At 43.1% G+C, this 23,879-nt stretch overlaps 2 protein-coding genes across 6 annotated transcripts in view; one reads left to right on the forward strand and one right to left on the reverse strand.

The window, feature by feature from the left end:
* The window catches only part of ACSM5 (acyl-CoA synthetase medium chain family member 5), a 181,070-nt gene that overhangs the window by 45,088 nt on the left and 112,103 nt on the right, over window positions 1-23,879 (reverse strand). The window lies entirely within an intron of this gene.
* PDILT (protein disulfide isomerase like, testis expressed) overlaps window positions 1-23,879 on the forward strand; it is a 42,880-nt gene that overhangs the window by 17,137 nt on the left and 1,864 nt on the right. For both annotated transcript variants that reach the window (XM_003998790.5, XM_045048153.1), the window contains exons 3-11: window positions 3,232-3,438; window positions 9,324-9,457; window positions 10,295-10,432; window positions 13,349-13,459; window positions 13,542-13,667; window positions 16,402-16,599; window positions 19,664-19,784; window positions 21,996-22,174; window positions 23,589-23,678. In XM_003998790.5, the coding sequence (XP_003998839.1) occupies window positions 3,232-3,438; window positions 9,324-9,457; window positions 10,295-10,432; window positions 13,349-13,459; window positions 13,542-13,667; window positions 16,402-16,599; window positions 19,664-19,784; window positions 21,996-22,174; window positions 23,589-23,678 (1,304 nt within the window). The remainder of the gene's footprint in view (window positions 1-3,231; window positions 3,439-9,323; window positions 9,458-10,294; window positions 10,433-13,348; window positions 13,460-13,541; window positions 13,668-16,401; window positions 16,600-19,663; window positions 19,785-21,995; window positions 22,175-23,588; window positions 23,679-23,879) is intronic.

Below are 23,879 nucleotides of genomic sequence, written 5' to 3' on the forward strand. Positions count from 1 at the left end.
GAATTGTTACCATACCCCAGCCAAACTGGCATTTCCAGTTGGCCAGGGCAGGACATAGGCACCAAGACCTGAGGAGCGTACACATTGATTTCATCTTTACAAGCTTGGAATTTAAGGTTCCAGAACCACAGGGGTAAAACTGATTTGCAAATTTTAAAAAGAAGCCAGAAGACAGGACTGTAAATCATAAAGAGTGGATTTGGCTCTACAGATACTCTCTGTTCTGATGGAAACCACCCAGAGCAGGGGAGATGGAAAATGCATCCCATCCCTCCCTCCAGGAAAAGAAATCTTTTTCAGATCAGCTAACCTATATGGTCAGTTAGAGCATGAATCTGGGAGTCATCCAGTCTTGGGGCTGAATCTCAGCCTAACTGTGTACCAGCCATAAGACCTCTGGATTTCTATCTCTTGTCTGTAACATTCCTCACCTGGAATGGTAGATAACTCAGAGGTTGTTATGAGGATTAACCAGGATAAAGCATGTAACATTTAGCAAAGTGACTGGCACAGTGAGTGCTCCATAACTTGTAGTTGTTGTTACCTTGTTATCATCACCATCATCACCATCATCACCATCACCATCACCACCACCACCATCATCATCATCAGTGAGTCATCCTTGACCTCTTTTCTTCACTCACACTCCAAATCCAATCTATCATCTCCTCCCGTTTCTCTCATCTATCTCCAGTCACCTCCTCCTTCAAAATGTCTCCAGACTTTGACCAGTTCTTACCCCCTCCATTGCCATCACTCTGGCTCAAGCCATTATCACCTCTCACCTGGATTATTACAGAGGCCTCCCACTGGTCTCCCTGGATCCACCCCTTTCCCCTTCAGTCTAATGTTCATATAACATTCAGTACAATCCAGTTAAAAATAAGTAGGATCATATCTAACTCTGCCCCAAACCTTCCAGTATCTTTCTACAACCCTCAGAGAAGGGGTTATTCAGGGGCCAACAAGGTCCTATGTTATCTGACCCTGACACCTGTCATTCTGCTCCAGGCCAGACTCCTTGTCATTCCTTAAACATGCTGCACATACTCCCACCTCAGGGCCTTTGCACTTATGGTTCCCCTGCCTGGAAGCTCTCTCTCTCCAGATATCCACATAGCCTGCTTCCTCACCTCCTTCAGTCTTTATTAAACTGTTGTTTCTCAGTGAGGCCTCCCTTAGCCTCCCTACTTAAACTTAATCCCCCTGACACTCCCAACGTCCAGCTGCGCTTTTTTTTCCACTTAGCACTTAGCATCTAATATAGCATATATTTTATTTCTTTACTTGTTTATTTCCTGTCTTCCCCAACAAGAGCAGGGATTTTTATCTATTGGTTGTTAAATCCCCAGTACCTAGAACAGTGTCTGACACATGGCAGATCCTAAAAAGGATTTGCCAAATGAATTGTGAATGACTGGATGAATGGACAGATGAATGAGTGGATGAATCTCCAAGGCTATTATTGTTAGATCCTGTCCAGCTAGCTTTCAGATCCCAGCATTCCAGCTATTACAGACTACTTCTCTCATTTCTTCCATTCCGGATCCTCAAGAGCACTGGGCTGTGGGTGGAACTTCTAAAAGCTCCATCATTTGGACATTCATTCCATGTGTTTCCCTTGCCCTGAGCTGCTTCCCTTAGAGACTCAGATTTGGACAGGAAGTCAATCAGCAACCCTGAGCCAGGCAGGGCCAAATCCACAAGGAAGCCAGGGGAGAGGCCTGAGGGCCTGAGCAGCTGGCAACAGGCCAGGATCTGCTGGTGGTGATGGATTGGGGGCAGTGGGTATCAAAGGCAATGACGGTGACAGAGCAGGCAGTGGAGAGGCAAAAAGTCCCACTTCCTGTTCACTGATTGGGAATTTAATGAAAACCATCATTCACTTTCGGGTTCCATTGCAGGAGCAGGTGTGCTGACTGATAGCGGGGCGTGTTCCAGTTGTCCTGAAGCAGGCTTTCTGGGTTTTGCTTTATAAAAGACCTCTCTGTTGGACTTGGAATTTTCCCAGGCAGTGGGGTCACTTGCACTTTTTCCAAGTGCTCCAGATGGACAGGAGAGAGGTGTGGGGGCTGAAAAGGGGAATGTATTCTGACTTGAAAGGGAATCAATGACCCCCCCTGCCCTGGCTCAGTCCATCTGCCACAGACATCAGGGCACTGAGGGGCCTGCAATCTCAGTGTTATCAGGAAGAAGGAAGGCAAATGTGAGTGCCTTTTCGTCCCCTCTCATTTAGGCCAGGAAGGCCTTCTTCTGCCAGGACCACATTCCAGCTCCCTGCGGCCATTTTCCAGAAAAGGGCTCCCTACTCCTAAACCCCCACCCCCACTGCCCAGCAATATGAGGGGCCAAGGAATCTTAATTGAGAGTGTGAGGTCTCTTTGACACCACCAACCCCAAAGGACAGGATCAGAAAGAGTAGGGGAGCATCATAACCTCTCCCCACCCCCATCTTTCTCACACCTGACCTTGCTTGCTTGAGAGTCCCCTGCAATATTACAAGCAGCTATAGGGCAAATGGAGGGGCTCAATTTGGCCTGTAACTCCAGGATTTTCTACCAGATGGTGCGCATGTCCCCTCATTTTTTTCCCTAGAATTTCTGACCATAGAAACTGCTCAATAATAATGGTAGTAATAATAATGCATTAGGTCTTTACCATGCGCCAAGCATTGTGCTAAGGGTTTAACAGGCCAATATTGGTTACAGAGCTGATTTAGTGGTTCCAAATCCTGGCTATATCTCACTGCCATGTGGCCCTGGGCAAGTAGGACATTTTGCTGCCAATCAGTTTCCTCATCTATAAAATTCATATAATAACCATACCTACCCCATAGGATTAGATGGCTCAATCCATGGAAATCTCTTAGAAATTAATAGGCAACATATAATTGATTGCTAAATAAGTCTTATTTGACTGACAACTCTATGGGGTAATCACAATTATTTTTTTCATTTTACCCATGAGGGAAGTGAGACTCACAGAGTTGGAATGAATTGCCCAAAGTTGTATTACTTCCAGTGTTGTTGAGCACATGGAACCCTGATGCACCTCCCAAATGACCAATTTCACAAAATATGTCTCCCATCCTGTCACGTTTCTGAAAATTTACCTATTACAGCACAGCGTGAGGAAAGCCCAGGAGCTAAGCAAGTGAAACCGAGCCTCCTCCCTGAGAGATGGGGAGTTAGAGAGGCTCTAGCAACTTCTGACTTACACTGGCTTTTTCAGATAACCCATCATCCAAGCAATCCAGGAGCCTGGCTGAGGAGCTGGGCAAAGCGGTGGAGATCATGGGCAAAGGCAAGAATGGGCTCGGCTTTGGCAAAGCAGACATCACAGTCGAGAAGGAACTTCAAACGGAGTTTAACGTTAAGGAGGCCCCAGAGTTGAAGCTCTTTTTTGAGGGCAACAGGTCAGAACCCATCAGTTGCAAAGGTAATAGTGGTTGTGTGTCAATCAAGGCAATGTTAGCTGTGGAAACACAAACACCAGCATTTCAGTGGTGTGAAAGAATTACAAGTTTACTCCCTGCTCATGTAGAGCCCAGTTGGCAGTCAGAGGGTGGAGGTGGGGGAGTTCTGCTCCCCAAGTCTTTCAAGGACCAAGGTTCCTTCCAGCTTGTGGCTCTGCCCTCCCTTAGGGCCCCTGAGGCCTCCACCATTTTCTCTCTATCTAATAGTTGGGGCAAGGAGCCAGAGGGTTGCCAATGGTAGTGTTGGTGACCCAAGCTTGGAAGTGGCAAACATCATATCTCTTTCCATCGACCAAAATTCTATTACATGGTCCCAGTCAACTGAAAGGCTGGGCAATATGGCCCTGATCTGTGTCCATAAGGAAAATAAGTTTTGGTGAATCCATAGCTGCCTCCACCACAGTTGTATCTCAGCTGGTGGGTTCTAGAAGTACCATGAGGTGGGATAGTGAGATGCATAGCTCATAAACTCCCAGAGACCAGAGAGTGAGTTCCTAACTCCACTACCTACCTACTATCCCAATCTTCTACTTTAGAACGATTTTGACAGGGTCCCAGGACAAGGAAGCACTGGTTGACCAAAAGGGAGACTGGGAGATCATGAAACAAGACAGATTTGGGACAGAGTGACTACCAACCACTTTAGTTTCTATCATCATCGACTTTGTTCATTAACTTGTTCATTCACATAAACAATGATCTTACTGAGAAACTACCATGTGTTAAGACCTATATTGGTGTTAAGGATGCCTGAAGATTTATATGTCTCAGTGTGGTACATGGTAGGACCTAATTTTTTTAATGCTAAATATATAAATGCATAAATGTGTGCAAAATTGATGGATGGATGGATGGATGGATGGATGGATGGATGGATGGAATGAAACTGACGAATGCCAATGTGCCCAAGACAGCCTGTACTATGTTGGGAGAATGTTCCCCTTATATGTATGAATGACTGAGTCAGGAGACTGAGATAGTCTTTTGCAGGGTCTGACATTTAGCAGGTCTGCAATAAGCCTGTTTCAGTTTTGTTGACAAAAACCAAAAGGGCCCAGAGAGTGCCAACACCTCCAGCAGCTGCAGGATACCTTGTGGTTCTCAGAGTGGACACAAGGAGGAATGAGACACAGACTAGACTTTCAGGGGAAGGTGCAGCAAAAGCACCTATCTCAGGGCAGATTAGAAATAAGACCCAACAAGACCCAGCAGTGTAGTGGCTCATAGCTGGCCTATGGGATAATGAAGAGGCAGGGGGAGGGCAGAGAAGAGATGGAGAGAGTAGACAGGAGCAGTGAGAGAGGAAACACGGTGACTGCTGCTTCCTAGGGATATACTGAGTGACAACTGTCAACAATGGTGACTCAATGATCCCAAGACAGGAATCTTTTGTGATGTGTTGGCTTTGGGGAAGGTGCTGAAGAAATGAGAGACACTGGTTATTTTGTTGAAGTCTATATCTGCTTATGGAGTGGCTTAGGTTCTGGGGTGCCCTCACCTCCTAAAGGCCAGGTGAGGTCTGACTTCTTTTTGAGGCAATAAAGGTGACAATGTGGCAACTTCCAGACTGTCAGAGCCCCTTTTGCTAGAAGCCAGTGCCTGGGACCTCCTCTGCCATACAGGAAGCTGCATCACCACCTCCCCCCAGGAAGTCTCCTTTGACTGCCCAGGTCAGGGTGCCTGCCCTCCTCTGGGCTCCCACAGCACCTGTGCTTCCTCCTTCAAGACCCTTACTTCACAGAACTGTATTTGTACTTAGTTGTCTGGTGAGAGCACAGGGTCAGGAGCTGATCTCACTTCCTTTCCCAGGTCCTCTGAAGAGGCTGCCAGAACTGGCACACACCAGCTGGCTTTAAATCCTTACTACATGCCTGAAGAACAATCACTTCCTCTTGTCAAATTTTAATTTCCTCATCTGTAAAATCGGGATGGTGCAAGTATCTACATCCAGGGGTTGCTGGTTAGATGAAACAAGCTTATAAGGCACAAGCCCTGACACATATCTGAACCATTTACTGTGTTCCACCACTGTTCTGGCCCCCTTTTCATATGTCACAGCCCAGTGTAGGGGCTGGGGAATCCGAGGCTTAGAGAAGTGGAACAACAACTTTCTCAACAATCCCCAGCTAATAAGCACTGCAGAAAACAAATGTTTTCTGTGAGGGACCAGACAATCTCTTTCACAACTACTTAACTCTGCTGATGCAGTGGAAAAGCAGTTCCACAATAATAAATGGGTGTGGCTGTGTTCCAATAAAACTTTATTTATAAAGGCAACTGGCAGGTCAGATTTGGCCCATGGGCTGCGGTTGACCAACCCCTGCTGTGCATTGTGCTGCACTCTAAAGTAAATGGCAGATGTGGTCCTTATTATTATCAAACCATTAGTTCCCTGACCCTTGTGCAGTGCCCAGGGACACTTAGGTTCTTCATGAATAGTTTTTGAGTTTGAATGGGATAGAATTGCAATTGCCCCACTGCAGGCAGACTTGGGACAAGGAGCCAGCCCATATTTCTACTAGGTTTGCCCATCCCTCTTCTTCTTCAGTATTACCCCCAACCAGGGAAAGAGGCAGTGGGATACTGGGAGGGAACCAGGGCCTAGACTTAGGACAAACACTAGTTATGAGAATTTGAGCCAGCCTTCCAATTCCTCATTTCCTAAATAGGATGAATACTGTCAGTTCTGCCAACTTGACAGGGCTTCCCTGAGCTAAGATGGGCAACAGAGCTCTGCTAGTCTCCTGCCCCAACTTTTATGAAAACTTCCCCATGTGGGGGTTAGTCCTTATTGGGTCAAAGCTATAGTTCTGGTTCTCTTCTAGTCTCCCAAGGATTAATGGTGGGAGACTTGGCCATGGCCTCCTCACTAGAGGGAGGGAAACTCAGGTTGGCTTCAGGGCCTCAGTTAATGATGCATTCATAGCTTGTGCTTCGAAATATGCAGTGGAAAGACAGCCCCAGTCAATCATTAACATAACATTCACACCTCAGTTGTTACCATGTCCTCTGGCTCAGAGTCAAGAGTCAGGGGAGACACATGGCCAGTGGGGCAGTGACTGATCTGCAGACACTCAGGAACAAACTATTTATCAAGTTAAGAGCTACCTCAGTCCCATGGGATCCAGAGGGGCAAAGAGAACTCAGACATCCCAGAGAAGATGATCTGAGATCAAATTCCTTTAAGCCAGCTTATCTTATAATTCATTCACCTCATTCATCCATTCTGTAATTATTTCTTGAGCACCTAGTATGAGCCAGATGGTTACAGGAGCTAGCGAGCAAGCTAGACAAAAATTGTAGTTTCAGAAAAAGGTAGACTCAATGAAGAAAATGTAATAGATCATAAAATAGAAAATGATATGATGGGGGGGAGGGTGGTGGTAAGAAAAGTCCAAATCTAGGACTAATAAGCCAGAGGAGATGCCCTGATTGCTGAGGAAAAGGCAGCACAGGTGGAGGGACTGGTGGGTGCCAAGGCCCAGTGTGCCGGGGGAAGAGGGCATGGCTGCCGTACGGACAGCAGGAGACAGTGGCACATGAGATCGGCACTATGGTTCTGATGACCTGAAATTCAAATGGACTCGGAGGGCTTTTTGTTCACCTTTTTTGGTATTTTCGGGACTTTGAAACCAGTTCCTTTCAGAGCACTTACATTTTTTTTTTCAGACAAATGCCTGTAAGAGAAACTATTTCCATAATTTGTGCCTGCTTCTTTCTGAAAGATGGCTTAGAACATAGAATAGTCTACATGAATGTGAAAATAGAAACTCAGCCTTGGGGCTGAATCCAGGAAGAGAGGGGGACTGCCACAGGGTGGAGTGCCATGGTCTGAGGCTGGCATGAAGCCTCCCCCATCTCTCTCTGTCCCTTGAGGCCAGCACATCGTCCTTCTATGAACTTCTATAGGCCTGACTCATTGTGGCTTTTAAAATGGCCTAATTGGTATCTACTAAAGCTGAACGCAGCATCCCCTATGACCAGAAATTCTACTCCTGGGCATGTACCCAACAGAAGTGCATACAACGTGCCCCCAGAGACATGCATGAAAATTAATTAACAGCCCCAAATTTGGAAACAACCCAAATGCTTACCAACAGAGGATGGATAAGTTATAGAATATTCACAAAACACAATGCTACACAGCCCGTGCAACAGCCCATGAATCTCACAAATGTAACAAAGCCAGACCCCAAAACACACACTGTGATTCCATTTATATGAAGTTCAAGAGCAGGCAGACTAATGCATGCTGTTGGAAGTTAGAATGGTGGTTACCCTTAGGTAGGGGTGTGTCAGGGGCTAGGAGGGGGCCCAGTGGGGACTTGTGAGAGCCTGGCAATGATCTATCTCTTGATCTGGGTAGTACACAGGTGTGTTCATTCTGCAAAAAAATCATAAGACTATACATTATAATTTGTACACCTTTCTGTATGCAAATATACTCCCCTGTAAGTTTTTTAAACTTATATTGTTTATATTTATATAAACATATATATTTATATGTAAGCAAAGATGCTGAAAATAGAGTCCTTTCCAGTCGATTTACCACCTGACATGCATTCATCAAGCTGCATGCAGCAATTTGTCCTGCACAGACTGCTTGCTCTGCCTGGAAGCCATTCCCTCTCCTTCCTTGTCCAGTTTCCTTCTTATTGCTGCCTTCTTATTGACTCATTTGCTTCCTTCAGTTTTCAGCTCATAAGTGATTTCCTCCAGGAAACCCTACTCAAATACACAGTCTAGGTCATGTATCTTTGCTACAGGCTCATAGAACTTTGCTTTTGAATACCTACTTTGAGTGTGATTATATGCTTGTGTAATTATTTGACAATTGTCCTAGTCAACAGAACGAGAGCTGCAAAACAGTGTGATTGTGTTTGTTTCTGCTCACCATTATATCCCCAGGACCAAGCACAGCACTCAATAACATAATAGGTACTCAGCACATATCTGTCAAATGAACGAATGAGTGAAGGAATGAATGCTGAGTGAAGGAATATGGGCCTATAGATGTAGTCCAAAGCTACTTAAAACAAACACTGCTTTATCTCATAAACTCAATTTGAATGCTTCATTTTATTCTATAGTAATCTTTGATAGAAAATAGTATTTTATGTTATCTACCATCATGTGGAATTGATGATTCTAGCAAACATATGTCTATAGCTTCATGTACATTTTGGCACACTATTAAGTCTCCCCAGACATGGTGTATGTGTCCCAATTTTAGAAGCTAAGATTTTGCTGTGCTTAGCACATCCCATATGATAGCTGAGAAATGGAAGTCATGACCTATGAACTTCATGAGAAGGTCTCAATGAGAAGTTGGAGGCATAGGCAATGATGGAATTTTCCCAAAGTCACAAAGCTAGCTGGTATTTTTATTTACATTTCATTCATTTATTATTTTTTAAATAAATATATCTTCCTGTCACTTTGGAAGGTAGGTAAGAAAAGAAGAGAAGGCATGCTTCCTCTTGGGTTTGATTCCCAGGTGCACTAGTAGAATGGCCATTGGAAAGTCAAACCTCAGTTTTCTCTTTTGCAAAATGGGGAGGGTAAGAGTATCTATCCCATATGGTAGTGTTGTTTTGGGGATATAATATATGCAAATTGCTCAGCAGAGTGCCTTGTCCTTGGTAAGTGCTCAATGAAGTTTAGCTGCTGCTGTTAATGTTCATGCCTTGGTACTGGGGTGGGAAGGAGTAGAAGGACTGACCTTGGCCTTTAATGTGTGGGAGTCCAAGACTGAGATGCTTCTGCTCATTAAACTTGGAAAAAACAAGTCTTGCTCCAGTTTAAGAGGAAACTGCTATGAGATCCACTTAACTGTCTCTGTTTCCAGGAGTGGTTGAATCTACTGCCTTGGTCGTTTGGTTGAGAAGACAAATTAGCCAAAAAGCATTTTTGTTCAATAACACCCAGCAGGTGTTAGATTTTGTGAAATCCAGGCCCTTGGTCATCATTGGCTTCTTCCAGGTACTGGGGTCAAGAGGTGGGAGGTGACTTTTCACCTGGTAAGGATCCTGTGTCTGAGAAGGGGGGGTGAGGAGAGGTCTTCCACTTGGGTTAATTCCATGCCCATTCTTCCTTTTCCAACAAGCTGTTTTTCCAGGGTTAAAATGAAGAAGGAAAGAATGGAAGGTGAAGTGGTAGGAGATGCTAACCAGAAAGGTAGACAGGAATGCAGAGAGAGGAGAGGAGACTGACATTTATTAAATTGGTTTTGATAGTATAACTGATCTTTTGGAGGCCCATTTAGAACATCACTGAATAATAAATAATTTGCAAATTGTTTTTCCTTGTGCAGAATGAGTTTCTCATATGTCTCTATTCATGTCCTGTAACTCTGACGATTCTTTCCTTCCCCCAGTAGAAGTCAGAACTTTGGCATTATATTTTTACATAGGAAGAGTATGTGCCTCTTTCTGTCTCATTTCACTTTTCAGCCCCAAGTTTCTCATATTTGGTGATCCATGTGGCCAGATCAGTCGCCTCTTCTGAAAGCGATTAAGGAATAAATGTTTAAGTCTAAACCTGTGTGTTTAGAACAACCTTATTATAAATAATTGGAAAAAATCAAGTTTATCAATTCTCTTCATTAATCTCTGTGGAGTTGTCTATTTTGGGCTTAGTCATAGCCATATAAGTATTCTGAGTATGAAACATCCATGAAAAGGGATTTAGGGGACCCAGGAAAACCCCAGAACTTGGAAAGGTGAGGAGACAAATTGGTCACCATTTCTACCTTGACCTTAAATAAGCCAGGTATTTTGCTTTCTACCAAAGCCTTACCCAACATCCTTCCCCAAACAGGATTTAGAGGAAGAAGTAGCAGAGTTGTTCTATGATGTGATCAAAGACTTCCCAGAGCTAACGTTTGGAGTGATATCAATTAGCAATGCCATTGGGCGTTTCCACGTCACCCTTGACAGTCTTCTGGTGTTCAAAAAGGTAAGATTTTGATTCTATTGCTAGTGAAGTGTCTCCAGTTCAAAATAGTGTACAATGCATGTATCTATAGGCTTTGGGCACAAATTCTAGTTCTGCCACTTGTGAACTAAGTGGCATTGGACTAGGCAGCTGCTGTGAGATCACACAGTCTCCTGGAGTCTCTCTGGCCTTTCTAGACATTTTCTATTTTAAGTTCCTCCTCCTCTTCTTGATCAGTAAATGCCATTCATTAAGGCTCAGTCCTCTACCTAGTGTTTTCTTCTGGTCCATCCTCTCTCACCCAACCTCCAACAGCAAATATTGTTCATACAATCATGACTTACAAATCTCCATCTCCACCCAGACTTCTCTATCTCCAGACTTTCATATCCATCACCAACTGTCTCAATATGACCAAGCCTAACACAATCTCCCCTCCAAATCCTCTTACAGTGTTTTCTCCCCTCTCAATGAATGGTGTCACCATTTCTCCCATGTGAGGAAAGTCAGAATACCCAGGCATTATTCTAAAACCTCCCTCTCCTCCACCCTTCACAACCAGTCCATCACTCCAATCCTATTTATTTTAAGTCTAAAATATCCCTTGAATCTATCTATTTAGCTATATTACTACTATCCTAAGTCAAGTGACCATGATCTCCTATACCCTAATACAACATCTACCCAACTGGTCTACCACAATCTCTCTTGTACTGTAAAGAACAATCTTTCCAAAACTCCAACTGATGGCCACCTGCCTCCTTCCCACTGGAAAGCCTTTTAATGGCTTCCTATTATTCTTGGGATAAAGACTCAAGTCTCCAATAAGACCTACATGGCCTTTCACAGCCTAGCCTCTATTACACATCTTCCCCTTCTTCCTCTCTGGGATCTAGACCTGAGCTGCCCAATATGGCAGATACTTGTCACATATGACTGTTTACATTAAAATTAGTTAAATTAACATTCTAGTTCCCCAAACTAGCTACATGTGGATAGTGGCTACTGTATTGGACAGCATAGATATACAGAGCATTTCCATCATCACAGAAAGTTCTATTGAACAGTGTTACTCTAAACACTGTAGTCTGGTTCCTGAAACATGCCTTACTCCCTCCCCACACAAAGCCAAATCCTTACAGTAATCATGTTATTTATAGATATGGCTCAGAGTGGTTAGTTTACTTGCCCAAGGCCACATAGGAGGTAGGTGAAGTGATACCCAGATCTGCTTAAGACTGTGAGCCACTACATTTTTACTTGGGCTCTTGGAAGTCATTAAAAAGTGTTAAGTCAGAGAATAAAATAACCTGATTTATGTATCTGAATGGGACAACATAGAGTCTAAAAATAGATCCAAATACATATGGAAATCTAGTATATAATAAAGGTGATATTTTAGATCATTAGGGAAAATATGTTATTCAATGATTAGTGTTGAGAGAATTGGGTAGCCATTTAGAAAAAAAAAATAAAGCTAAATCTATATATTCTCCTTCCACCAAATTAAATTCCAGATTGATTTCTTATTGATTTAAAAATATAACGATGAAACCATGGAAACACTAGAAGATGTCATGGAGGATTTTGCTTCTAAACTTGTAGTGGGAAAGCCCTTTTATGAAGCATTGACAGAAACCCCAAAATCTATGAAAAGAAATACTGATAAATTTGGACCACATAAAAAAAATATTGACAGTTCCACAGAACAAACCTCATCACAATATCAAAAGCCAAAGAGCAAATTTGAAAAATTCAGTTAGGACAAAGTTGGTCTATTTTTATGGTTAAGAGCATGAGTTCTAGAGTCAGACAGCCTGGGGTGGAATCTTGGCTCTACCACTCACTAGCTTAGCAACCCTGGGCAAGTCACTTCATTTTTCTGTACCTTGATTTCCTCAACTGTACAGTGGAAGAAATAATGATTCACAGCTCAGTGAGATGTTATGAGGATTAAAAGTTCTTGCATATGGCATATTTAGAACTGTGTGACCAGTACAATATGAGCTCTTGATAAGTCTGATTAGTATTATCAGACTATTACTACGACCAGAAAAGGGTTTTGGTTCTGTCCAAAGGACAACAGGGGCTGTGCAGTATTTGAGCAAGAGAATGACATAAGTGCTTTTTAACCACATCACTCTGGCTGAAGGTAGGGAATGGGTTGGAGGGAAACAAGGGGAGAAATTGGAAGACCATTAGAAGGCTTTTGCAGGAGTCCAGGGAAGGGATTTAGACTAGAGCGTAGGATTGGTGGACGCAAAGAGAAGGAGATGGAGTGGAGAGAAACCAAGGAAGAGAGCCACCTCTTTGTTCTCCTTCCCCTGCAGACTTTGATCCTGGGCTACGGGGGAATTATTTCTTTCTCTATGTTAATTGCAGTCCTTCTGAGAAGCAGTCATCAAACAGGATTAGATATGCAAAAGATTGGGGAAAATGCCTATGAAGGGGAACAAAGGGAGCTGATGTGTGGGAGGGGCAGGGAGAACTCATCAGGCCAGGATGTAGGTCTGACCCTTTGGAAGGAAAGAAGGTCCTTGATTGCAGTGGAGTTCTAAGAAAGTTGGCCAAAGTTGCCTACCAGAGAAGTCCTGCATCTCCCAGAAATGAGCTTGCCTTAGTATCCCTGAAACAGTGCATCAGTTAGGAGCAGTGTGTAAGATACTGCTCAGCATCAGTACAACTACGTGGATGGATTTCAAAGCACAGCAGCTGGTTACACCCCCTGCTTTGTAGATTGGAGATTTTCACGGCTGCCACAGACCCATGTTTCACCCACAGGCTGGCCATTCCTATTTATGAAGTAAAGATTATGGATTACACTTGTCATGATGGTATTCTCCTTTTGTCCAAGGGGAAAATTTTGCTATTTATATTTATTAAGTGTCTATATTACAGAAGCTACTGCCCTCTAATGTTTTTCTCCTTTTGTCCAAGGGAAAAATTGTGAACCGCGAGGAGCTTATTAATGACAGTACCAACAAACAGGTCCTCAATCAAGTCATAAAGCAGCACCTTACAGATTTTGTTATTGAATACAACACCGAGGTCAGTGAGCCAAAAAGTCCCTGGGAGAAGGGCAGCTGGGGCAGCTGTGTGCCTGGATGACCTATGTCCCTGGTAATTTCAGAGTAAGGATCTGATTTATGAATTGCACATCCTGAATCACATGCTGCTCTTCGCCTCTAAAAGATCCGAGTCATTTGGTATGATAATGCAGCATTACAAGTTGGCATCGAAGGAATTTACAAACAAGGTTTGTGGAAAGTGGTATTGCCCTTGTTGAATGGGGATCCAGAACCTGTAGACCCTAATGCTATTTGCCTGCCAGGCTGATTATAAATTAAGCCAGGGAGAACTTGCATATTCATTTCCATACCAGCTTCCTTATTGGCATATTGATACTACATATTATTTACTACTTAATTTTAAACCAGCCTCCTCCCTTCTTCCTGTCCAGGGTCTCTTCCTTTCTTGCTATACCTATGCTTCTTCTTCCCTCATCTTTTTGAGAAGCCTACCATGGGAATGTGAGGTTTGGTTGCTTTTTGATGGACTATGCTCCAGCAAGGGTGAGTGGTTGCACTGTGGGTGGTTTTTGGCCTACAGGTGAGGAGGAGGAGAGACCACCCCTGCCTGAGGTCAGGGAATAGGAACAGCCTGAAGGGGTGAAGCAGAAAGCCTTAAACTTTACACAACTTTTCTTCCTCTTACAAGGGATTTTTGTCACTGAGTTTCTAAGCCTCTCAGTTTCAATCACCTCATGTAAAATGGAGAACTGTGTGTAAGAATTAGAAGCATCGTATGTAGAGCAATGAGCAATGTACAGTGAACACTGCTATCATCATTGCTATCATCATCATTAGAAACAAATTTGTTTTTCTTAAGACCTATACCTGTATTTATGTAGTTACCACCATCTGGACTATGGAGGCAATTAGTTTCTTTTTTTCTCTTTATTTTTTTATAAGAAGTATGGTAATGGCAGGCTTTTTTTCCTTTTCAAGAAAATTACTCTAAAATTCAAGTGAAACAATTAAAAGCTTAAACCCCAAAATAAATACAAGTAAAGCCACTAGGGCATGAACATATTTAATGTTTGTGCTACATCCCACCATATTCTCCAGGAAGTTTGTTCCAATTACAGAAATATCTCTGGTTAATATTTTTCCTGCTTTATTCAATTTTAAAATATAGATTTTTGATGTAATTCAATTGATCACAATCTGATTGCTTCCCTCTATTTCTCTTATGTTATGATAGTCAGTACTTAGCCATATTTCTTCCAGATTATTTTTTTAAATTTAGCTCTTTAATCTGGGTGGAGTTTATTTTGGCATATATTGTTAGACAAGGTTCTTTTTTTTTTTAATGTTTATTTATTTTTGAGAAAGACAGAGAGGTAGAGTGCATGAGCAGGGGAGGGGCAGAGAGAGAGAGGGAGAGAGAAAATCCCAAGCAGGCTCTATGCTGTCAGCTCAGAGACCCACCTGGGGTTCCATCTCATTGTGAGTTCATAACCTGAGCCGAAATCAAGACTTAGACGCTTAACCAGTTGACTGAGTCACCCAGGTGCCCCTGAGATAAGGTTCTAAATGCCCTTTACCCCAACTATCTAGGTTCCTGAATGCCATTTATTGACTGTGATCCATTTTAGAGCCAAAGACAATGGATGAATACTATTCAGACAGGTCATACCCCCGTATCTTATCCTGTTCACATCTAGCCAATATTTGTTGAAAGTATACAAAGGATGGTTCTAATACGTTGCTCTGTTTTCACAGTCTCCCCAGCACCCGGAAGAGTGTCAGGCACATAACAGGGCCCTTAATATTTTGATAGATGAATGACCTGAGGGTATCAGTGTTTGCTGTGGCCTCCCCACTTCCAATCTTACTGCTTCTCTGCAACCAGAGTCATTTTTCACAAATTATTGTAGCACTCTCTGGCTTATTATTCTTCAGTGGCCCTCTATCTTATTCAGATAAAACTCAACCTCCTTATTAGAGCTCTGATCTCATTTCTGACATGTCTCTAACCTTGTCCCCCGTGACTCTGTCCCTCATGATGCTGAAGCCACACCGGCCTTTCCTTTCTATTCAAGAACACTTTATGTTCCCTGACCCCAGGCTTTTGCATTAACAATTTCCACTGCCTGGTTCAGTGTTGTCCTGACTTGTTAACTCATCACCCATGTCCCTGCTAAGATGTCACCTCCTCAGATACTCCTCCTGACCTTCCTACCTAGCACTGAGCTCTGACCTGACTTCACCTATATGGTCATGCTCTATCACAGTGCCCTTTTTACTGTCTAACTGGCACTCATTGCTATATGAATTTATTAATTTATTCACTCCTTTGTTGTCTGTTTTTTCCACTAGAACATAAACTCCATGAGGGCAGATCTTATGTCCCCAGTAGGTAGCAAAATGCCTAGTAGGCACTCCACTAATATTTGTTTAATGATGAGTAAATGAAGTCATGAATTCCCTTGACAGAATAATAATTTAGAACAAAAAAAGCTGACATATGAGCATTTTCTACCTCCCAGTTACTGAACTAAGCCATTGTCCTGTTTAATTCTCTCAACAACCCTATAAGGTGGGTACTCTTATAATCTCTACAAGATAAGGGAATAGAAGCACAGAGAGGGTCAGCTATGGTTTTGCCCAAGGACCTGGATGAAAGTCCAGGACCTCCTGACTTCCTGTGGTTGCGTGGATGGTACCCTGCACAAGGATGGTGAAACCAGGCAGACAGACAACATCGGCCTGTGCCCTGGGGCACAGGGCTGCCCTGCCTGATGGAAAGGGGCCCTGTTCTATCTTTCAGAGGCACTCCATAGACCCTGCTATTTGCATTCCGTTAGTGATCTCCCATGGCTTCTGGAGTTTCTTTCCCTCAGTAAGGGATTCCTTAGCCAGTTTTAATCTTTAACCTTCTCATGGCCTCCAATCCTAGAGGGACACAGGTTTTATTTGATTTGGCAGATCCTTTTCATCATTGTGGATGCAGATGAACCCAGAAATGGACATATATTCAAATACTTCAGGATTACAGAGGTTAATATCCCATGTGTCCAAATCCTAAACTTAAGCTCTGACGCGAGGTACAAAATGCCTTCTGAGGAGATAACCTACGAAAATCTCAAGAAATTTGGCCGCAGCTTTCTGAATAGAAGTGCCAAGGTAAGTTTGTTGTTGGACAAACTTTACCCTGAACCTCAAAATTTCATAATTTTGCTGGCTTTGGTCATCTGAACAGGGAGGCAGAATAAAGGTCAATCTCATGGTTCAAAATGGGGAAATACCCTTATCTCTCCACCTCCAAACTTTTCAACTTTTGACTTGTCCTGACACTATGAGTCCACCATTAATTCTTTATTCTGAAAGGCATTTCCTTTGCAGATACTCTCAACTGAAATGCAGGAGCTCCCAGGGCCAACATCCTATGAAAGGAGACACTTTTCCTCCTTTTGGACTCTCCTGTGAAAGATTTAAGGATAGATGGATTTTGGGGGAGAGGGGGTGGGGATATATTAAGCCATCAGGATTTAGCCCTAAAGGTTTTAGGGACCTCTTGTCTGGGAGGTTAGAAATGAGCCTGTTTTGCTATAAAAGGAAGGAGAAGGTGCAGAAGGATCATACATAACACAACATCTCCTGCTGTTTATGTAGCACCTGTGAAGTCCTTCAGCCACCCTGCTGCATTAGGTGACCATATTTTTTATTTACCAAATGGAAACACTTTTGAGAATAATGGGGGTTGGGGGCATGCAATCTTTAAAAGTATTCTGAAACAGAATAAATTGGAACTTTCCAGGCAAACCAGAATATTTGGTCCCTTTCCCTCTGAGGGTTCCCATTACCTTCTGTCCATTCCCACACAGACACTCCTTCTCAAGTGAAAGCTGTTTTTTTTTTTTTTTCTCCTATGCACATCATCATCACAGGCCAAGTAGTGAGGCTGGTGTCCTCCATGACATTTCCTCCTACCTTCAAAATGCCAGACCCCACACATTTGGGCTTTTAGATCACCTGCTCCTACCTTCCATTGCTGTCCTCTGATCATGTCCCTTTCACTCTCTGAGGACTTAAGCTCATTGCAGACTTGCTTTCCATCCCTTCTCTGCCATCACCTCCAGAAATGTCAGTATGCAAAACCCTGGTCTCACTCTTCTCTAGTCACTGTTTGCCATTCCAGCCACCTGCTCTTGTGGCCACACTTTAGAGAAGGCATCCCCTCTGAAAACCTGATTTCAAGCTTCCCATCCCTTTAGTTCCTTTTTCTAGTATCCATATTGTTGTAAATCCTTACCCTTCTCATGGCTTCCAGTCTCCTGATCCCATGTCACAATCTCTCTACTGCCTTCATGAACTTGGATTCCATAGTTCATCGCTCTGGTGATGATTCCCTTAATTCCTTTATCCCTTTATTTCTTTATCTATCTTCTACTTCTGTACACCCTGTAGAATTTACAAGGCAAAATCACAACCCTGGTTGAACCCACTTCATGTCCCTACTGCTTCCAGGCCAATGCTAGAGAAACAGAACACCACCCTGAGGCAGGCTGGTTTCACTGAATCACAAACCTCCTGTGGGCTCTTTGAAATGTCTTGACATATCTATAGAAATTTCTCTTAGTGTGTTCATTTTCTTCATCTCTGAGTCTCTTTGTCCTCATATCCCCTTCCTTCTTCCAGTTTCAGCTGAGCACGAGACCATGTATCATTAAGACAAGGGCCCCTCATTTTCTGTCAACATATCTACAAACCTACCTGCAGCACTACCCATTCTCTCTCTCTTCCCTCCAGTTGAACCTCAGGAGGTGTCTGTCTCCTTGTCAAGGGCCAATACATCCACCAAACTCTTGCAATAGAGATGAGCATGCTTCACATGACATATGAGATGTCACATGCCTGGTCTGGCCCATTTCTAATTTCCATCTTTTTCACCATTTCCCACCTCCCATGTCCAGCCCCCACCCTCTTTATGCTTCCTCAGAAAGAATCTTCAAGTCCCTTCCAGAGGCTGGGGTCGGGACGAGGGAAGTATTGTAGGAGCTGGCAAACTGGGTAAAGGCCAGACAGCTATGCATATTACGGACTTGGTGTCCTGAGAACAATAGAAAGGAAAATTTGCATGGTGAAAATAAAACCCCACTGGTAGAATAAAGGTGTGGAGAAGATTAGGAGATGCAGAGAGAACTCTGTGGGGCTATTGCAGTGATCTAGGTGAGAGATGAAGGCTACCTGGGTTGGGGAGCAGCAGTGCAGATGGAGAGAAGGGTGTGGATTCAAGAGACTGCAGGAAGCTGTGGTTGTAGAGAAAAATATATGTTGTGAGATTTATACCACTTCCTTCAAAAAGAAGCAGAGCTAGGTTCATTCTTTCATGCATTCTCTCACAGAATATTTACTGAGGTCCTACGATGTATCAGGCTGTGCATACTCAGTGATGAAGACAGAAAAATCCCTTGTGACATTCTGTCCAGTGTAGTAGAGACACATGAATCAAATAACCAGAAAAGAAAATAATGAGAAAAATAAGATATAAATGATAAACTTGAATAAGTGATACAAGGAAAAATACCAAATGTTATGAAAACTTACGGTAGCAGGATCTGACCTAGTTTGGGGAGAGTGAGGGAAGCCCTCCCTAGAGATCATTTTGAAGGGTAAATCTGAGTTAACTGGATAAAGAAAGAAGAGCAAGAATGGGGAGTGGGGAAGGCCCTCCAGACACAGGAATGGCATCAACAAAGGCCTGAGGTGGAAGAAAGCTAGCCCTTTGGTTAAACAGAAGACCAGTATGGTTGAAGAAAGCAAAGAAAGAATGGTAATGAGCTTGGTGAGGCTAATGGGAGCCAAAGGGTGATAAAGGTTTAACAGGTCATGTAAATTATCTTGGTTTTGATTCAGGAAGTAATTGGGAACAGATAACCTTTAGGGGGGAGGTCAGGACAAACTAGTTAAGATGTTAAAGACATGAACCCAACTCTCATCTGAGAACCTCACAAATTACATATTTGGAAGGCTAGAATTCATTCCAGCTTGAAGCCCTACCTCTTCCTTAGCCCTCTGATCTCAACTGGCCCTGAACAATTCAGGCTGAACATGAGCATTTCAAACTCTTTCCCAAGGCTCTTGTTAAGAACAAGAGAAAACTTCCCATTGTTTCCCATTGGGGCAGGGAGCCCCAACTGCCAACCCTTTTCTGGCAACTGTCAGATCTCTCAAATTTGCTTCCTAGAAACATCAATCCAGTGAAGAGATTCCAAAATATTGGGACCAGGGGCCAGTTAAGCAACTCGTTGGGAAGAACTTCAATGTGGTGGTCTTTGACAAGGAAAGGGATGTATTTGTGATGTTCTGTAAGTATCTCTGCAGAGGCCATAGAAAGCAGTGGCCCAGACATTACTTTTTCAAGTGTTGCTCCTGAATTCTTGGGCCCCCAAAACTCAAAAATCTATCAAAACACTATGTGAAGGATGGTTTTCTAACATCCAAAGAGTTTGGATTAAGATGCTATCACCCACAGTGCAACTCTTCCTGAAAATCTAATTATTGGAACATGTGAAATACCGTCCATATAATTCAGGTCTATGGCTTTTACAACAATAATAATGCTGATGGCTAACACTGATTCAATGCTATGGTATACCAGGCCTTCTGCTGAGCCATTCTATACTTTATCTCATTTAATCCTCACGACACACTTTTGAAAGTAGCTACTACTATTGCTCTCACTTTGCATATGACTAAACAGAGTCTCAGGTGGGTGAAGAAACTTCTCCAAAGTCAGGCAGTGACTAAGTACTGAGAATAGGGATTGGAGCCTAGGCAGCCTGACCTCAGTGCCTTGGCTGGTAACTGCTGTACAGAAGAGCAGTTCTGACTTTAAGTAACTTATCAAATGGCCTGTATTTAACCTACCTGAGTTGGTGTGGCCAAACTGGAGACTCAAATCCTGTAGGAAGAGAGCTTAGCAGTGTGTGGCATATTGCAAGCACTTGATAAATAACAGCTATTATTGCTGCTGCTATTGTTGTTGTAATTATTTCCAGTGCTTGCCTAAGGACTATTGCCCTTTCTCTACTCTTTCTGATTTGCATGTGAGAGTCCAAACTGGGGACTTCACTCCTACTCTAAGATACAGAGAAGGGTGATAATGAAGTTACTTCTGACATCTCTCTTATTTACTATTTACTGAGAACTTACAATGAGCCCGACATGAGTTGGCTGTTCACACACCTGCTCTTTTTTCCTCCTCAAAACAAGCCTCTTAGGAAGGTCCAGTGGATTTCTCCATGATACAAATCAGGGAATTTAGTCTCAGAAAGACTAATTACCTTACCCTAGGTCACACAGTAAATTCACTGCAAGGCAAAAAATTCAAATCAAGCTCTGATGCCATTACTTCCTGAGGGCTGGAATGCAATGTGCAGACCTTTAAAAATCTCACTGAAATGGACTCTCATCCACAGGGTGAGGTGTTTAAGGTCTGCGTGGTTGAATAACCATGATCTGTTCCCTTTACGTGAGAGGGTGGGCGGCTTTTCTATACTTACCTGACACTGGAGTTATGAGAACGCTCATTTGGCTCTGGTAAAAGGCAAGAGCAGCCTCATTTTCTTGGAAGCAGGCCTCTCAGATTGGCCCCCTGGGACTGTGACCATTATGCCCCCTCCTGTTCCAACCCAGGGCCCATTGGGCTCCAGGGGAGCTGCAGGGAGAGCAGATGGTCATGGAGGCACTTGGTTTGTAAATGGAGGGATGATCATCCAAATGTAGAGTGTCAGGGCCCTGAAAGCCACCCCTCCCACAGAGCCAGAAACTTTAATGCGACCACAAAGAGCAGGGAAGGTTCAGTTTCTTTTCATGCTGGAGCTGGTCCATGATTCTCTCCAGAGGGCTAGGTGCTTGGGCCAGACTCAAAGCTTAAAGGAACTGTCCCTAAGGAAGTCCCCTTTCCAGGGGTCATTGTACTTGTTACAACTTCCTATTCAACCTCTTAGGTGCATTCTCTACCATGGGACTAAAAGGCAGTGTACTATAATAGTCACAAGTCAAAGAAGCCTGACTTCAAATCCCACTTTCTGCTTAATTACCTGGGTGACCTTGGACTGTGAGCTTAACTTCTGTTGGAAAACTCTTGTGCTCTCTCACTCTCTCTCTCTCATATTCACACACACACACACACACACACACACACACACACACACACACACGATTTCTGGTAGAACATGAGGAATCATCTAGCATAAATATTTTTCTTGTTTTTTTTTTCTCTTCAACTGGAGTGGAAATCTATGTCAAAGGAGAAACAAAGAATAGAAGAAAATGTTCCAGCATGCTTAAAGTGTTAGTGTCTGGGTGGAAGGGGACTATATCAGTTTTTTTGTAATTTATTTAATAATGACCAGGTGCTGTGATTGAAATGTAAAATAATGTAATACGGTGTTAAAGAGTGCAATTTGCAAAGCAACAGAACCATTAGTAAAATATGGTGATGGTGTTTATGGGGGTAGTATTGACTTTCAGTTTTATTAGTGTGAACTTGAGCAATGGCCCTTCTCTTTCAGATGCACCCTGGTCAGAAAAGTGTAAGGAACTCTTCCCAGTGTTGCAGGAGTTGGGCAGAAAGTATCAAAACCACTCAACAGTCACCATTGCCAAGATTGACATTATGGCAAATGACATTCAGCTGATGTACTTGGACCGGTACCCCTTCTTCAGGCTCTTCCCCACCGACTCTCAACAAGTGAGGAGCTCTTGGGACCCACATACCTGGAAATGCCATTATGTCATAATCAGAGAACCAGTTTCTCCCTATCTCCAACTCTGCCTTCTACCCAAACAGCTACATCCTCAGCTCAAGCCCCTATTATCTTCTCATGTTCAGGTTGAAGAGTGTTTTCCATTAGCTTCCCCACAAGTCCCAATACTTGCTGTAATTGGGTCCAGCTTGGGTTAGATGCTCTTCCCTTACCCAGTCAGTGTAGTCAGGCTGATGTGAGTGTCTTGATTAGTCAGGCCCAGTTTCCTCTGGTACTGGGGCTGAGCTCTACCCAGACTATATGGAATAAGGTGGGGAGAATTTCTACGTGAATATTGAGGGTGGGGTGCTATGAGAAGAAGGAAGATCACATGATAGAAAAGCAGTTAATGTCTTTTATACTTCAGTATTATAATCAGCAAGCATCATCAATGTCATGGAACATACTCTCCATGCTGCTCTGCTTTGGCACCTGGAGAAGGGTGTCCATCAAAACAAAGCAAGCCAAGATTCCTGCTCCCAAGAAGAGTATGACTGAGTGTGGGAGAGAAGTCATGATGTAGGCCCACCTCTACATGCAATTGGAATTGAAGGGGACAGATTCTGGAAGGCAAATATTTCATGGAGACATGAGATTTTGAAGAATGCTGAGGATTTAAATCAGATTAGAAGAGGGATGTGAACTACACATAGGAAGTATAATATGCACGAGGATGTGGGCAGAAGGGTGGCCATAGCACTCTGAAGGAGATGCCATCCTTCTGGTACAGAAGATGCATGTGGAGGAGTGGTACAAAATGAGGTTGAGTTGAGAGGGTGGAGCTATCTTAAGTCTTTAGTTATCTGAAAGGGAGTTTAGACAACCAGTGGGCAGTAAACAGCTCATAATCTTCTTAAAGACTAAAAAAGGAAAAGGAACTAGTGTTGACTGAGCAATGATCATGGATCAGATGCTTTGTAAAATAAGAACTATTCTTCTTCTTCTTCTTATGATAATAATGTCAACTATATGTAGTACTCACTATGAGTCAGGTACTGTTTTAAGTGCTTTTCATATAGTAATTCAATAAATTCTTATAACAACATATATGGTAGGTACTGTTGTTATCTTCACATTACAGATAGAAAAACTGAGTCATAGAGAGGTTAAACAGGGTTTGAACCTTGACAGTATGCTCCGAGGTCCGTGCTGTGAAGCACTACATTATAGCCCTATGGTGGAAGAGTTTTTATTATTCTTATGTTAGAGCCATGGTAATGGAGGCTCAGAGAGGTTAAAGAACCTACTCCCTGTACTCAGGTTGTTAGGGATTTGACCCTGGACTTATCTTACATAGCAATCCCTGAATATTTTGCAAGAAGAGGATATTGTCTTGACCTTGTTCCATTTTCTTCCTAGGCCGTAGTGTATAAGGGAGAACATACCCTGAAGGGCTTTTCTGACTTCCTGGAAACTCAAATCAAGACCAGGATTGAGGATGAGGATGGGGTAAGGTGAAACAACAGTACCTGGATTATTCTGTCTCACATAGAACATCAAGAACTCAAAGGACTAGGAGAGGGTGTGCCAAAAGTCCCATAATCTTGTACTCTGGAGATCATTGACGACTCGGTGAACAACTACCCATTTTGGATGACTTTATTTCAAGGGCACTTATTACAAGGAAGTAGAAATGGCAGACTTTAGAAA

Source organism: Felis catus, chromosome E3, assembly GCF_018350175.1.
Source record: "Felis catus isolate Fca126 chromosome E3, F.catus_Fca126_mat1.0, whole genome shotgun sequence".
Taxonomy (NCBI): domain Eukaryota; kingdom Metazoa; phylum Chordata; class Mammalia; order Carnivora; family Felidae; genus Felis; species Felis catus.